This window comes from Schistocerca gregaria, chromosome X, assembly GCF_023897955.1.
Source record: "Schistocerca gregaria isolate iqSchGreg1 chromosome X, iqSchGreg1.2, whole genome shotgun sequence".
NCBI classification, from domain to species: domain Eukaryota; kingdom Metazoa; phylum Arthropoda; class Insecta; order Orthoptera; family Acrididae; genus Schistocerca; species Schistocerca gregaria.
Window position 1 is genome coordinate 595,073,179 of NC_064931.1, and position 14,531 is coordinate 595,087,709.

The following is a 14,531-nucleotide window of genomic DNA, read 5'->3' on the forward strand; positions in this document are numbered from 1 at the left end:
CATGCATACTAACAGGGTATATGGGTCTGCTTCCACCATATACCCTACACCAGAATCAGTCGCCACACCTATTATTTTTCCACCTAATCCCCCTAATTTGTCTTTGGGCATTCACTGAAACCCATCACTCGACGGTAGCTGGATCATGGCGTGCCAACGTAAGTTACTTACATCCAAATATTTATATAACTTGAATCGAGGGATGCTTTGAATCTGACACGCATACGTGAGGTATTTTCCTTGGCGTGTCTAAGGACACCTATGAATCCTGCGCTTAAGGATTTTTTATAATTTTTATATATCTTAAACTTTTTCCATATATATATGTTACTTACTAAGGAAAAAAACAAACAATGTATTTACACATAGGCATACATATTTCAACAGGCATCAACTTTCACATACACTTACATGCATGCACACATGGCCACATAAGTAATAACACATGCAAGCACACCATACATCACACACAAACAATATTTACATAATGATAAAAGAGCCTATCAGGCACAAGCTCACACTCAGCCAGTCACTCACTCTCTCTCTCATTTACACCACAGGAGCTCCTCATCCCCTCTCAAGCTTCAAGTAAATACTGTGAGTACAGGAGTGTTTCGATCCAGTCATCACAAATGGCTCTTTTATCGTCATGAGGTGACAGTCCGACTTTAGACTACAGCACAGTGTACATCTCATGACATCGCAATCAAATACTATTTTTCCATATCTTATGCGGAGGTTGCAGTGGAGCACCGCAGACACAACCGTACAGGCATTGCAAGTAGTCTTCGAGTGTGATCATATGTGAGGCCGCCTCTGGGTGGCATCATCTATTGTACGATATTTTTTGGATCTTAGACCCACAGACTCCACAATCGGCAATCCATTCGCCTCATCTTTCATTACGCCGATAACCTTCTTATTCCGAGGAACACTACTGTAAGGATTACCGTTTGCATACCTAGATGCTTTCGCAGCCAGTGGTTCTTTCTTCAGGCAGAAGGGCTGAAGGGGGAGCAAGAGGGGTGAAGGAAAAGGACTGGAGAGGTCAAGGACAATGGGTAGATTTAGGGAAAGTCAGTTTGCCGAAAAACAAACTCACAAAAACGTAAAGAATTACGTACAAACAAGGTAAGTGGAGGGTGAGACAGAAAATACCTGTCACATATGCGAATAGATCGGAGCAAGACGATCGGGAGAGGGCCAGACTGCTTTCGCCGATGTATTCGTAAAATTTCACAGCTATTTTGTTTCTCACCCTCCACTCATCTTGTTTATACGTAATTCTTTCACATTTTTGTGCGTTTGTTTTTCAGGAAACTGCGCTGATCGACTTTTATTGCCACCCGTTGGGTCACTTTAAGTACCAAGCTATTTCTTCTCATCCCGTGCGGTAAGTTCCCCTGATCCGCAGTCCTGGGTGACTTTCCCGAAATCTACCCATTTACGTAGACCTCGCCAGTCCTTTTCCTTCACCCCTCTTCCTTCCCCTTCAGCCTATCTGCCTGTAGAAGAATCCACTGGCTCCGAAAGCTTGCCTAATTACAGCTGTCTTTAATGTGTGTGTTCTCCCACCACTTGTTGAGTCGATTGTTTATCTATGCAATTAAATTATTTGGTATCCATATAAAGTAACTTTGGTTCGACGAAATGTGTTTTAGCAAACTCATAGTGGAAATGGTCCTTGTGGAATTTGGAGATGTCCAGTATGCACACCCCGAAATAGATAGGTTTCGTAAAATCTACGGAAACCTTCAACATCTCAATGAAAATAATGAGCCGCTTAAAATTTAGTCTGGCGAAGCAATTTCTTATGCACCACTGCCCATCCCATTCGTTTCTAATCAAAATATCGCTTTCATTTATTACATTCTGCATAGTTTTACCGAAAATGGGATTCTTCATTAATTTGTAAAAATCTTTTTCGAAACCACTAGTCGCACCCATCCTCTTTTCGACATTTAATTCATTATACTCGTTCAGCCAGGGGGACAGATTGAAGTCCGCTGCTCGTGGTCATGCGGTAGCGTTCTCGCTTCCCGCGTCCGGGTTCCCGGGTTCGATTCCCGGCGGGGCCAGGGATTTTCTCTGCTTCGTGATGACTGGGTGTTGTGTGATGTCCGTCGGTTAGTTAGGCTTAAGTAGTTCTAAGTACTAGGGGACTGCTGACCATAGATGTTAAGTCCCATAGTGCTCAGAGCCATTTTGACTGATTGAAGGAGATAGCCTGGCTCTGAGCACTATGGGACTTAGCACCTGAGGTCATCAGTCCCCTAGAACTTAGAACTACTTAAACCTAACTAACCTAAGGACATCACACACATCGATGCCCGAGGCAGGATTCGAACCTGCGACCGTAGCGGTCGCGCGGTTCCAGACTGAAGCCACTCCGGCCGGCGGATATAGCCTGGGTGATTCTACCTAGCTCCATCCCTAAGATGAGGCACTGCTGGAGATTACGCTAATGAAATAATACACCTCTGTTTGTCACTAATAGTGGTCATCAGTTTAGGAAAAACGTTTCTCGTGTAACTTGTTGCTCTGGGCATAATGGCAAGTCACTTATTATTTCATGCATACTAACAGGGTATATGGGTCTGCCTCCACCATATACCCTGCACCAGAATCAGTCGCCACACCCATTATTTTTCCATCTAATCCCCCTAATTTGTCTTTAGGCATTCACTGAAACCCATCACTCGACGGTAGCTGGATCATGGCGTGCCAACGTAAGTTACTTATCCAAATAGTTATATAACTTGAATCGAGGGATGCTTTGAATCTGACACGCATACGTGAGGTATTTGCCTTGGCGTGTCTAAGGACACCTATGAGTCCTGCGCTTAAGGAAAATAAGCATATCAACATCAGTTAAAAGCTCGAGGCAACTCCTCGTTTTCTTGAGAACTGCACCTCAGGACAAACTAGGTGTTGTGTAATAAAAGGTGGGGTCCTGAGAGTACCTGGCCATGCATACACTCCCGATCTTTTCAAAAACATCCGCAAGCAAGTGCTCGTCGGTGTCCATGTATAGTCTTACATATTCACCTGTATATGAAACGCTAAATTCCCGCTAGACATTCACAGTATACTCATAATCTGCACCAGTTATGGCATCGCCCCTCAGAGTACTGGTAAATGCAGATATGTCGGGCAGCCAGGTTTCGTCGAGTTTCGCCTTATTAGCCAGATACCCATAAGGGAAAACTGCTTCCCTTGTCACAAGTTGAAACTTTTCCCCATCAGGGTATCCACATAGGGGGTATATGCATAGTCTCCTGAGGTAGAGTGTCAACAAGTTTCTGGAGTGAAGTGTGCATGAATCGTCGCGAGTCAAGGAAGTGGGGCGTAATTTTTGGCTTCGTACGTTTCGAGAAAGAAATATACGTTTGTACAGTCTCAGGCAGGAAAATGACCTGATCTTTCTTCATATCGACATTCGTCAACTGTTCAACTAGAAAATGAGCGTCATAACCGCTTAAATTATGGAAGAAAACAGGTATGTGTCGTGGTATCTTACACTGCAAATTGCATGCGTGAGTTGCACTGGACAATTTCCCCGTAAGATGACAATGATCTCTACAGGGAGTTTCAGCTTTTCTATGTAGCGACAACTCACAAATATGACAGTTAACTGCATCATTGATTAATTTTATATTCTCCTCCGATTCGGTGATGCTGATGTTGGTGCTGTAAAACCTTTCAACATTCTATGAGAATTTTTCAAGCTCAGTGACCAACCAAACTGCAGGACTATCCCCGACATAAGATTCAAAGTGTTTAAGATTTGAATCAGATGAACATACAAGTTGGTATGCTGCCGGATACCGTATGTGGTTTTGAGTGACGGTCGTATGTAAGGCTAAGGATACCCTCACAGCGAGTGATAGGGGCAAGAAGGGTTGAATTCAGGGTATACAACAAATGAGTATCGTTCCTAGTGGTGAGCATTCATGAATTTAATGAACTTGTTTTCTTTTGCAGGGGTAACAACATGTGCCAGTTCCTTTGATTTAGAGTCCTTTAGGTGCCCCTTAAATACTTTTCTTCCAAAAAGGGATTTAGACGCCAGAAGCTGTTTATGTACATATTTACTCAATCAAAATGAAACCAAAGAATACGTCTCAGTCTATAGAATGCAACATGTTATGAAAAATAAATGTGTATACTTTCCCCAGCCCTTATGATTAGCCGGCTGGGATGGCCGAGCGGTTCTAGACGCTACAGTGTGGAACCGCGCGACCAGTACGGTCGCAGGTTCGAATCCTGCCTCGGGCATGGATGATTGTGATCTTCTTTGGTTAGTTAGGTTTAAGTAGTTCTATGTTATTTGGGACTGATGAGCTCAGAAGTTAAGTCCCATAGTGCTCAGAACCATCTAACAGCTACATGTTTCCAAAAAAAGCTTTTTTTCTTGCTGAGTTGACTCAATAATTGATGGAGTGTGCTACTGCAACAAACTCTTAACCTCCAGCTGCCGATCAAGATCGGTCAACATCTTGGGGATGAAGGCTGCAATGACAAGAAACAAAAAGAAAGACTGTAATACCCATCACAGAATAAAAATTTGGCACACACTACATTACAGCAGCAAACCATTCAAAATTTCGGTAGTATGGAGGTATGCCAATACCGACTACCTAAAGAGTTTCTGTGAGAGAGACTAAAATTACGCGGCACACAGGTACATTGAATAAATAGAACAATTAACTTACATGGGAGGCTGTCGTGGCGAAGGCGTTTGTTGCTACCACTGCTGATGCTACCGTTTGAAATAGCGTGCTTCATTTTTCCCAAAAAAACTGATGCTAGAACAGACGAGCAAACACACAGGAGAGCTGAAGACTGCAGAATGAGAGTGACTGCACCACGACAAGTTTTTATATAACCTCTATCATCTCCATCCACCATTTCATCGAGGAAGCCAATAGGAGTACAGCATTTCTTCCCACCTGCTGATGAATGCTGGTCTGAGCACACAGATCAAGTTCGTGCTGGTCTGCTGGCCACGGATTTCGTGCACTTTTAAGTATTCGTTCTGGCGCATTCTGGAAATACCCACTTGTTCCACTGATCCTTTCTTCCTGCTGGACGCGCGCATCGCTCCGGCCACAGAGCTGAGGGAATTAGATTAGGAAATGAGACACTTAAAGTAGTAAAGGAGTTTTGCTATTTAGGGAGCAAAATAACTGATGATGGTCGAAGTAGAGAGGATATAAAATGTAGACTGGCAATGGCAAGGAATGCGTTTCTGAAGAAGAAAAATTTGTTAACATCGAGTATAGATTTAAATGTCAGGAAGTCGTTTCTGAAAGTATTTGTATGGAGTGTAGCCATGTGTGGAAGTGAAACATGGATGATAAATAGTTTGGACAAGAAGAGAATAGAGGCTTTCGAAATGTGGCGCTACAGAAGAATGCTGAAGATTAGATGGGTGGATCACATAACTAATGAGGAGGTATTGAATAGAATTGCGGAGAGGAGGAGCTTGTGGCACAACTTGACTAGAAGAAGGGATCGCTTGGTAGGACATGTTCTGAGACATCGAGGGATCATCAAGTTAGTATTGGAGGGCAGCGTGGAGGGTAAAAATCGTAGAGGGAGACTAAGAGATGAATACACTAAGCAGATTCAGAAGGATGTAGGCTGCAGTAGGTACTGGGAGACGAAGAAGCTTGCACAGGATAGAGTAGCATGGAGAGCTGCATCAAACCAGTCTCAGGACTGAAGACCGCAACAACAACAACATTTTCATTCCACGTGTACCAAGGAACACTGCAGTGCTCCCGAGTGGTGACAGGTAGTGGCTTCTGGAACTAAACACTTGAGAGGGCCGCCATGCATTCCAAGGCGATCGGCCATGGTTAGGTGGACTGAGACTTCCAGCACAGGTCTATAATTTTGTATAATTTACAACATTCCATAAACAATATCCCCACAAATCGTTTAAATATTCCAAGCCATATTTATTTGCGGTATTTTTAGCCAGCCTGCAACTAGCTGTGAATTTTCCTGTGTGTGTGAAACAATATCCTGCATAACCAATAGAGTTGCATATTAAACTTCCTGGCTGATTAAAACTGCCTGCCGGACTCGGGACCTTTGCCTTTCACGGGCAAGTTGCATATTGTTTAAACACCAGCGACAATTTCGAACTGTATTAGAAACAGATGAACAATATCTACGTAAATTGTTTACTGCATTATGACACACTAAATTAGCCTACTGTCGTGAGTTCCTCCCAGGCCTGCAGCTCGATACAGACTGAGCGAATTTCCCGACATTTACGTCATGGGGGAGCAGGAGGAGGGGAGGGATCAGTGGGGGACCAAGGTTCTGGCTGGTGAAAACTCATGACGTCATTAGGGGGTGTTCGATGGGCATAATTAATTGATCAATTAATTAATTTATTTATTACCAGAAGTGCACTATAAACGGCTTTATCCTAATACCCAATATATTTGTGAATCGGAAATGTAAGAAAATCAAGGAATCCGAAAATTCAAGTACCAACATTAGTGAGGTTACTGTGCAACACACAGGTTAATGAATTCGAACTGTGCAAGTTTTAACTTACCTTTCAGATATTTGAACCAGGAGACAGCTAACGCTTTACGTTCGTACGGAGTTGTTCTTAGTATACCAAATGAAAAATTGTCCTTTGTATACATCTATCGAGCAGACAATGGTGTTCGGTCTGTTCGAACTGATTTACACAAGCACATCGCATCGTACTTGTTCATTGGGCGGGCCGTGCAAATCGTATGGTGGACAACTGCAGACATGTGGAATCTATAACTCGATGAACCACTTTCGGAATGACTATTACTATAAAGTTGTGGGGGTGGGGGGTGCCCTGTCCAACTGCCAACGGAAAGTTCGATTGTCGACAGAACTATGTCACAATCTATCTTGAGTGAGATAGCCCAAGGAAGTGTGGCACTTTCTTCAGAACCACCGCACAATCAGCTTGGAAACTTCCAAACCGTACACGTGTGCAAAAATTTCGGTCGCGCTGCATACCAAGGGGATGCGATCACGTTCAGTGAGAATGTAGCCCCACAGTATTCTTAGAGAAACGTCAGAGGGTGTTAGCAGCTTCAAAGGTTGTCAAAAACATCTTGCTGTTCCTCTGCGGACTGCAAACAGTCATTTTCGACCGTCAAGTGTTTGGGTGTCAACGACCCAGAGAAAGAGGTGGTTTCATTGACACCATTTCTGCCACCCTCTCAGGCCTTTTAGTATTGCTTCTAAGCGGCCGTGTGTCTGAAATGTTTCCATCGGCCACCCGTAAGAAAACCACCTGATTTCAACGCAGGGTTTCGCTATTCTGATCCCAAACTCAGTGACGTCAAAGGAAGGGGTGAAATGTGGGTAAGACGGGATGTGGAGAGCTCTTGATCCTGTGAAACGTCCACGGTGGTGTTTGGCAGAATTGTGATGATATCTGGTGCCAACGTGACATCATTAATTCAACTTATAGCTCGAATGAACTTCAGAGCTGTGGCTTTTTTTCGCATGTTTCAACACCTTGTTAATGAAGGGTCACCGAGCATGTGGTTGACGTCAGAGAGCGCCATGCTTTTGCACCATTGTAGTGGAAGGATACAGGTACCTTTGAGTCAAATTTAAGACTTATACATTGAATTAGAGAGAATTAAGGGGTTTCGAAGAATTCATCCTTTAATTCTGTTGCTCATTGTAGATTCTTGTAGAAACTGGAAGTGGTGAAGCGTCTAGAAAGTGAGTGAGTAATTTAAACGGCCACATAACCTATGGAACACATTGGTTTTGATGGGTTTCTATAAGTAAAGTTAAGCTACTCACGTAGGTCCAGTGTGGGCTGAAATTATAGTATGGCAGCAAAAATTGGTACATTTGCTAATGCATTAATGGGGAAAAACTGATTTAAGCTGGAAAAAATAGTTGAAATTTAGGCCAAAAGGTGCAAATCTGGGGCTGTGCAGAACATCGTTGACGTTTCCGATGTCATATTGAACAAATTGTGTAAGCAGTGGTTAGTAGTAAAATCAACGTTGTGTCTTTCACACTTGTTTCACCTTTCCTGACGAAGCCTGTTCCTAATCCATTACATATGGAAATTTTTCTATATGTCTTTCTTGCATTTACGCCGGCCGGTGTGGCCGAGCGGCTCTAGGCGCTACAGTCTGGAGCCGCGCGATCGCTACGGTCGCAGGTTCGAATGGCATGGCATGGATGTGTGTGATGTCCTCAGGTTAGTTAGGTTTAAGTAGTTCTAAGTTCTAGGATAGGGGACTGATGACCTCAGAAGTTAGGTCCCATAGTGCTCAGAGCCATTTGAACCATTTTGAATCTTGCATTTACAGCGCCAGATTTTTGCCTGGTGGTCAAAACTGGAACAAAGCTTTTTCCAGCGTAAATCAGTTCTGCATTAACACATTAGAGTATCTGCCATATTCTGCGGCCATATAATAATTACAGCGCACAATGGGGCTTTGTCAGTAGCTGCACATTAACTATAATCCTCTGGTACATAGCTACCCTCCTGTTTGTTAATTAAAATTAAACAGAATTTATAGCAAAACTGAAACTTAAATGCTTACTTCGCGTTTTATTCGAAAATTGGTGATTTATAACATGAAATAGATATTTGCTGTGGTACAAAAAAAGTCTAGAAAACGCAAAAGTAAGAAAAAGAAAAAATCAAACATCGCCTCAATACTTCGTACAGCTTGTATAAAACATGGTGTTCTTATTTATAAATAATAATAGCAGGAAATTATCACCATTGATCATAAAGAAGAAAATTCTATTGAGTACAAAATAACAAAAATAATTATATAGGCATTTTATGTTTGTTCGTGTACACTGTACTTGTATCAAAAGTAATTGATTTGGTTACATGAGAGTGCAGCAGTTGTGTGGTCAACTAACATTTATTACTCATAAAATGCAATTTACATTTTCTAAAGGTATAAAATACGCAATGGAATAACGTGGAACGAGGGGCGCTTCTAATTGTGCGAAAAAAAACCAAAGACGTCGTTCCCTATTTATCTCTCACACAAACATCTATATTTCTTTCGTCACAAATTCTACCTATACTTTCCGTAATCCTATCATTTACTACGTCATTTATGTACTGTATGTAAACTACCGAACCGTTGTTTTGGTAGAGCGCAAATTATACACACCGTTGATGGTGTTTCATCCACTGGATAGAGACATTGAGCTCGCCGGCCACCTTGTTGCTCTTCGAGTGGAGTAGGCTATATGACGGCACTGGGCTTCACCCTTCCCTTTCTTCATCGTCATACAACACATACGTGACACCAGGACAGCAAACACACACACACACACACACACACACACACACACACACACACACACACACACAAATCACCTACAGTTATCAGTTACACTTCAATCACACACAACATTCACATTTCTCGAAGGAAAGGTGCCTGCGGATAAACGTCATTCGACTCTACTCTTACCGACAACTGTAGATTGAAATTATCCATTGGTTCATTGCAATCAATTGTCATAATAAAAACGGACTCGATTGAAATTTCCCGAACTCGTGAACTTTGTCTTACGCGGGCATGTACTCTACCAGCTGAGTTACCCACGCACGACTCCCGACCATTGCTCACAACTGTAATTCAACCAGTGCCTTGTCTGTTACCTTCCAAACTTCACAGAAGCTCTCCTGCGAACCTTACAAGACTAGCTCTCCTGGAAGAAAGAAATTTACGGAGACATGTCTTAGGCACATCCTGGAAGATGTTTCCAGAATGAAATGTTCACCCTTTAGCAGAACGTGCGCTGATGTGAAACTTCTTAGAAGATTAAAACTGTGCATTTGCCCGTCAAAGGCAAAGGTCCCTTGTTCGAGCCTTGGTCCAGCACACAATTTGAATCTGCCAGGAAGTTTCATATCAGCGCACGCTTCACTACAAGCAAAATATTCATTCGCGGACTACATTATTTCGCTTCTTGAGTTATGTAGACCACATAACATTAACAAAGTTAGTTTAACAACAAAATTGGGAATGTAATTAGCTAATCTAAGAAAATATTTGCCTGAGGAGTAATCAGTTACTCTTTTTGCAGCTGTCAGAAATGCAGTTACAAATAAACAAAATTGAGAAAGAAGTCGCCTCACTACGTGTAAAGGAGGCAACGGACAACAAAAACAGCCATCAGAACATTCTGCCACAGCAGATGAGCGCCCTCGAGAACAGGCTGGATGTGGTAAGTGCTTACAGTAATTTTCACAGAATCCAAGAACTAGATTCAAGTCTGATACTTTTTCTGTGTCTGTAATATCAAAGCGCAAGTGGCGGATTATAATTTCTCGTCGAAGGCTAACTAAATTCATCTCTTACTTCTCCAACGTATGTGATCGTGATACTGAACTAACATACATCGCGTCAGATGCACCATGAAGACCTAATTCAGGATAGTGAAAACTTAAAACTTATAGCGAATGTAATGTTACGTGCTCCACCAAGAGAAGAGACAAGTGTAGGCATAATCATACAACCTAACAAGTACTTTTACTGTCAACGGCTAAATTTGAATAATGGAAATAAGAGTGGGGCAACAGTTTTGCTGTTGTGTAATCGGAATTTCATGATTAAAACCTTTTACATTCTCCGAAAAAAAAAAACAGTTTTCTCATTCATAAAAAATGTGACAAAGTTTTTACAGGATATATAACAATGGTTTTAGTTTCAGCTGAACTTTGTGCTGTCTGATATAGCGTTAGTGCCGAAACACTGTTTATCCTAATTTTTTCACTTGTAACTATTTGTTATTATTGGATGTGAGTGCTATGTAATGGGATGAAACGAATCATTACTATTTTTTATATTACTGAAATTATCAACAGATGGGATTTTTTACAGGGAAGTCTGTAAAATGCTTTGTTATGACTAGGTGGGAGGAACTAGTTTGAGAGGACCGATTAGTTGCAGAACTGTAACTACAATCCTGATCAGAAAAGACAGAACACCTTGAACAAATAGAGACAGGACGTTCGTACTCACAGGACATGTACATTTCTGCAGAGCATTCTGCAGAAATGATTAGCATATGAACCATGTCGGCCAGCGTGATTTAGGTCAACATCGATATCGCGTTGCAACACCATCTACCGGTAAAACGTGCCTGCGGGCCTCGTTATCGCTTTAAACCGAAGGCACTGGACCAGTGTGACTTGAGCAGGTGTACAGGGTGCCTCGCAGACGTGTGCGCCAACGTACTGTCAAATACGTGACTTTGAAAGAGGGCGCATTATTGTCATGACAAAATGTGATGCGTCCATCCGGGAAGTTGCTGCTCGCGTGGAACGAAGTAGTGTAAGGGGTGTGCGCAGAATGGTTCGCGGTCGGATGTAGAACACAACGAGATAGGTCAAGTCGCACCACCCAGACCAACTCCCGAGAAGGTCGACGCCTCATCCTAATGGTATTGCAGGACTCATCTGAGTCCTCCTCGGCTGCGGGGCAACAGTGGAACAGTAGAACACACCGTACACTATCAGGGGTGACAGTCCGTGGCCGTTTATCGCGGTATGAGTTAAGTGCGCTTCGTCCACTTCTCTGCCTACCTATGACGAATGTGCAGAAACGTACTAGACGGTAACTGTGGATGGAAAGACGTCACCAGAGACAGAATGGTATCAGATAGCGTTTTTGGACGAATCCAAGTTATGTTTGATTGCAAATGATTGCCAAATTTTGGTTCGCTGTAGACAGAGGAGTGGCATCACAGTGACTGCATTTGCAACAAGACATACGATGCCAACTCAGGGCCATATGGTGTGGGGTGCTATTGGGCACAGCCACAAATCAAAGATGATGTGTGTCCAGGTCACTGTGATGTGTGACCTACGTGAATGATATCACACTATCTTTAGTCATACCGTTTCTGCACAACACCCCAGACGCCATTTTTCAGCAAGATGCCCGACCACAGGTTGGCGCACGAACTCCTGTCTTCTCGTCATAGGATGTCAGTCTTTTTCCCTCGCCCGCCAGATCACCAGGCCGGCCGCAGTGGCCGAGCGGTTCTAGGCACTTCAGTCCGGAATTGCGCGAGTGTTACGGTAGCAGGTTTGACTCCTGCCTCAGGCATGGCTGTGTGTGATGTCCTCAGGTTAGTTAGGTTTATGTAGTTCTATGTTCTAGGGGATGTTTGTCCCATAGTGCTCAGAGGCATTTGAACCATTTTTGAGATCACCAGACTTTGGGCCAAACCAGTTGTGGGATATACAGTGAAACAACCGGTACGGGTACTGCGCTATGACCCAATGCCAACCATCACAGATGAACTTTGGAGCCAGGCGAATGCAGCATAGACGGTTATACCACAGGATGACATTCACACGTTATACTCGTAGATGCCATCAAGCATGGCTCAAATTATCAGGGCCTGTAGCAGACCCTCTGCCTAATAGGCAACAAGACACAAGCTGAACCAAGGTTGGATTTTGATACAACATGCTCTGGTAGGTTGAATATTCAAAGGAAAGATATTACATATCCAGGTCCAAGTCCACTGCAATAGGTTCAAATGGCTCTGAGCACTATGGGACTTAACTTCTGAGGTCATCGGTCCCCTAAACCTAACTAACGTAAGGAAATCACACATATCCATGCCCAAGATAGGATTCAAACCTGCGACCGTAGAAGTCGCGCGGTTCCGGACTGAGCGCCTAGAACCGCTCGGCCACCACTCCAACAGGTATCACAGAAGAAAATCTACTGTTGCATAATCTGAAAATCGTTGTGAGGAACACGCTGAAGTTGTTTCTTCAGTTTCGTCTCGGTAGCACAATACACTCCAGAATTGATTGTTGGGCCATGAGGGAAGACAGCAAACAGAGTAACTCCTTCAGGGTCTCAGAAGACAGTCACTAAGAATTTGCTGGCTGATGGTGCGGCTTTGAATTTTTTTCTTCTGAGACGTGGTGGTGTGACACCATTCCATAGATTGCCGTTTTGTCTCCGGTTCGAAATGATAAAAAAAAATTCATTTCCTGTGACGATTTGAGACAAAGAAGTGTCACGAGCGCCTGGTAACACGCACGTAATTCCGCACATAAGGCCCTTCAAACGGTTCAAATGGCTCTGAGCACTATGGGACTTAACTTCTGAGGTCATCAGTCCCCTAGAACTAAGAACTACACTCCTGGAAATTGAAATAAGAACATCGTGAATTCATTGTCCCAGGAAGGGGAAACTTTATTGACACATTCCTGGGGTCAGATACATCACATGATCATACTGACATAACCACAGGCACATAGACACAGGCAACAGAGCATGCACAATGTCGGCACTAGTACAGTTTATATCCACCTTTCGCAGCAATGCAGGCTGCTATTCTCCCATGGAGACGATCGTAGAGATGCTGGATGTAGTCCTGTGGAACGGCTTGCCATGCCATTTTCACCTGGCGCCTCAGTTGGACCAGCGTTCGTGCTGGACGTGCAGACCGCGTGAGACGACGCTTCATCCAGTCCCAAACATGCTCAATGGGGGACAGATCCGGAGATCTTGCTGGCCAGGGTAGTTGACTTACACCTTCTAGAGCACGTTGGGTGGCACGGGATACATGCGGACGTGCATTGTCCTGTTGGAGCAGCAAGTTCCCTTGCCGGTCTAGGAATGGTAGAACGATGGATTCTATGACGGTTTGGATGTACCGTGCACTATTCAGTGTCCTCTCGACGATCACCAGAGGTGTACGGCCGGTGTAGGAGATCGCTCCCCACACCATGATGCCAGGTGTTGGCCCTGTGTGCCTCGGTCGTATGCAGTCCTGATTGTGGCGCTCACCTGCACGCGCCAAACACGCTTACGACCATCATTGGCACCAAGGCAGAAGCGACTCTCATCGCTGAAGACGACACGTCTCCAGTCGTCCCTCCATTCACGCCTGTCGCGACACCACTGGAGGCGGGCTGCACGATGTTGGGGCGTGAGCGGAAGACGGCCTAACGGTGTGCGGGACCGTAGCCCAGCTTGTTGGAGAGGGTTGCGAATGGTCCTCGCCGATACCCCAGGAGCAACAGTGTCCCTAATTTGCTGGGAAGTGGCGGTGCGGTCCCCTACGGCACTGCGTAGGATCCTACGGTCTTGGCGTGCATCCGTGCGTCGCTGCGGTCCGGTGCCAGGTCGACGGGCACGTGCGCCTTCCGCCGACCACTGGCGACAACATCGATGTACTGTGGAGACCTCACGCCCCACGTGTTGAGCAATTCGGCGGTACGTCCACCCGGCCTCCCGCATGCCCACTATACGCCCTCGCTCAAAGTCCGTCAACTGCACATACGGTTCACGTCCACGCTGTCGCGGCATGCTAGCAGTGTTAAAGACTGCGATGGAGCTCCGTATGCCACGGCAAACTGGCTGACACTGACGGCGGCGGTGCACAAATGCTGCGCAGCTAGCGCCATTCGACGGCCAACACCGCGGTTCCTGGTGTGTCCACTGTGCCGTGCGTGTGATCATTGCTTGTACAGCCCTCTCGCAGTG

At 44.4% G+C, this 14,531-nt stretch overlaps 1 protein-coding gene across 1 annotated transcript in view; it reads left to right on the forward strand.

Moving 5' to 3' along the window:
* The window catches only part of LOC126298234 (coiled-coil domain-containing protein 63), a 244,825-nt gene that overhangs the window by 66,685 nt on the left and 163,609 nt on the right, over nt 1–14,531 (forward strand). The window contains exon 3 of the mRNA XM_049989540.1: nt 10,099–10,239. Within this exon, the coding sequence (XP_049845497.1) occupies nt 10,099–10,239 (141 nt within the window). The remainder of the gene's footprint in view (nt 1–10,098; nt 10,240–14,531) is intronic.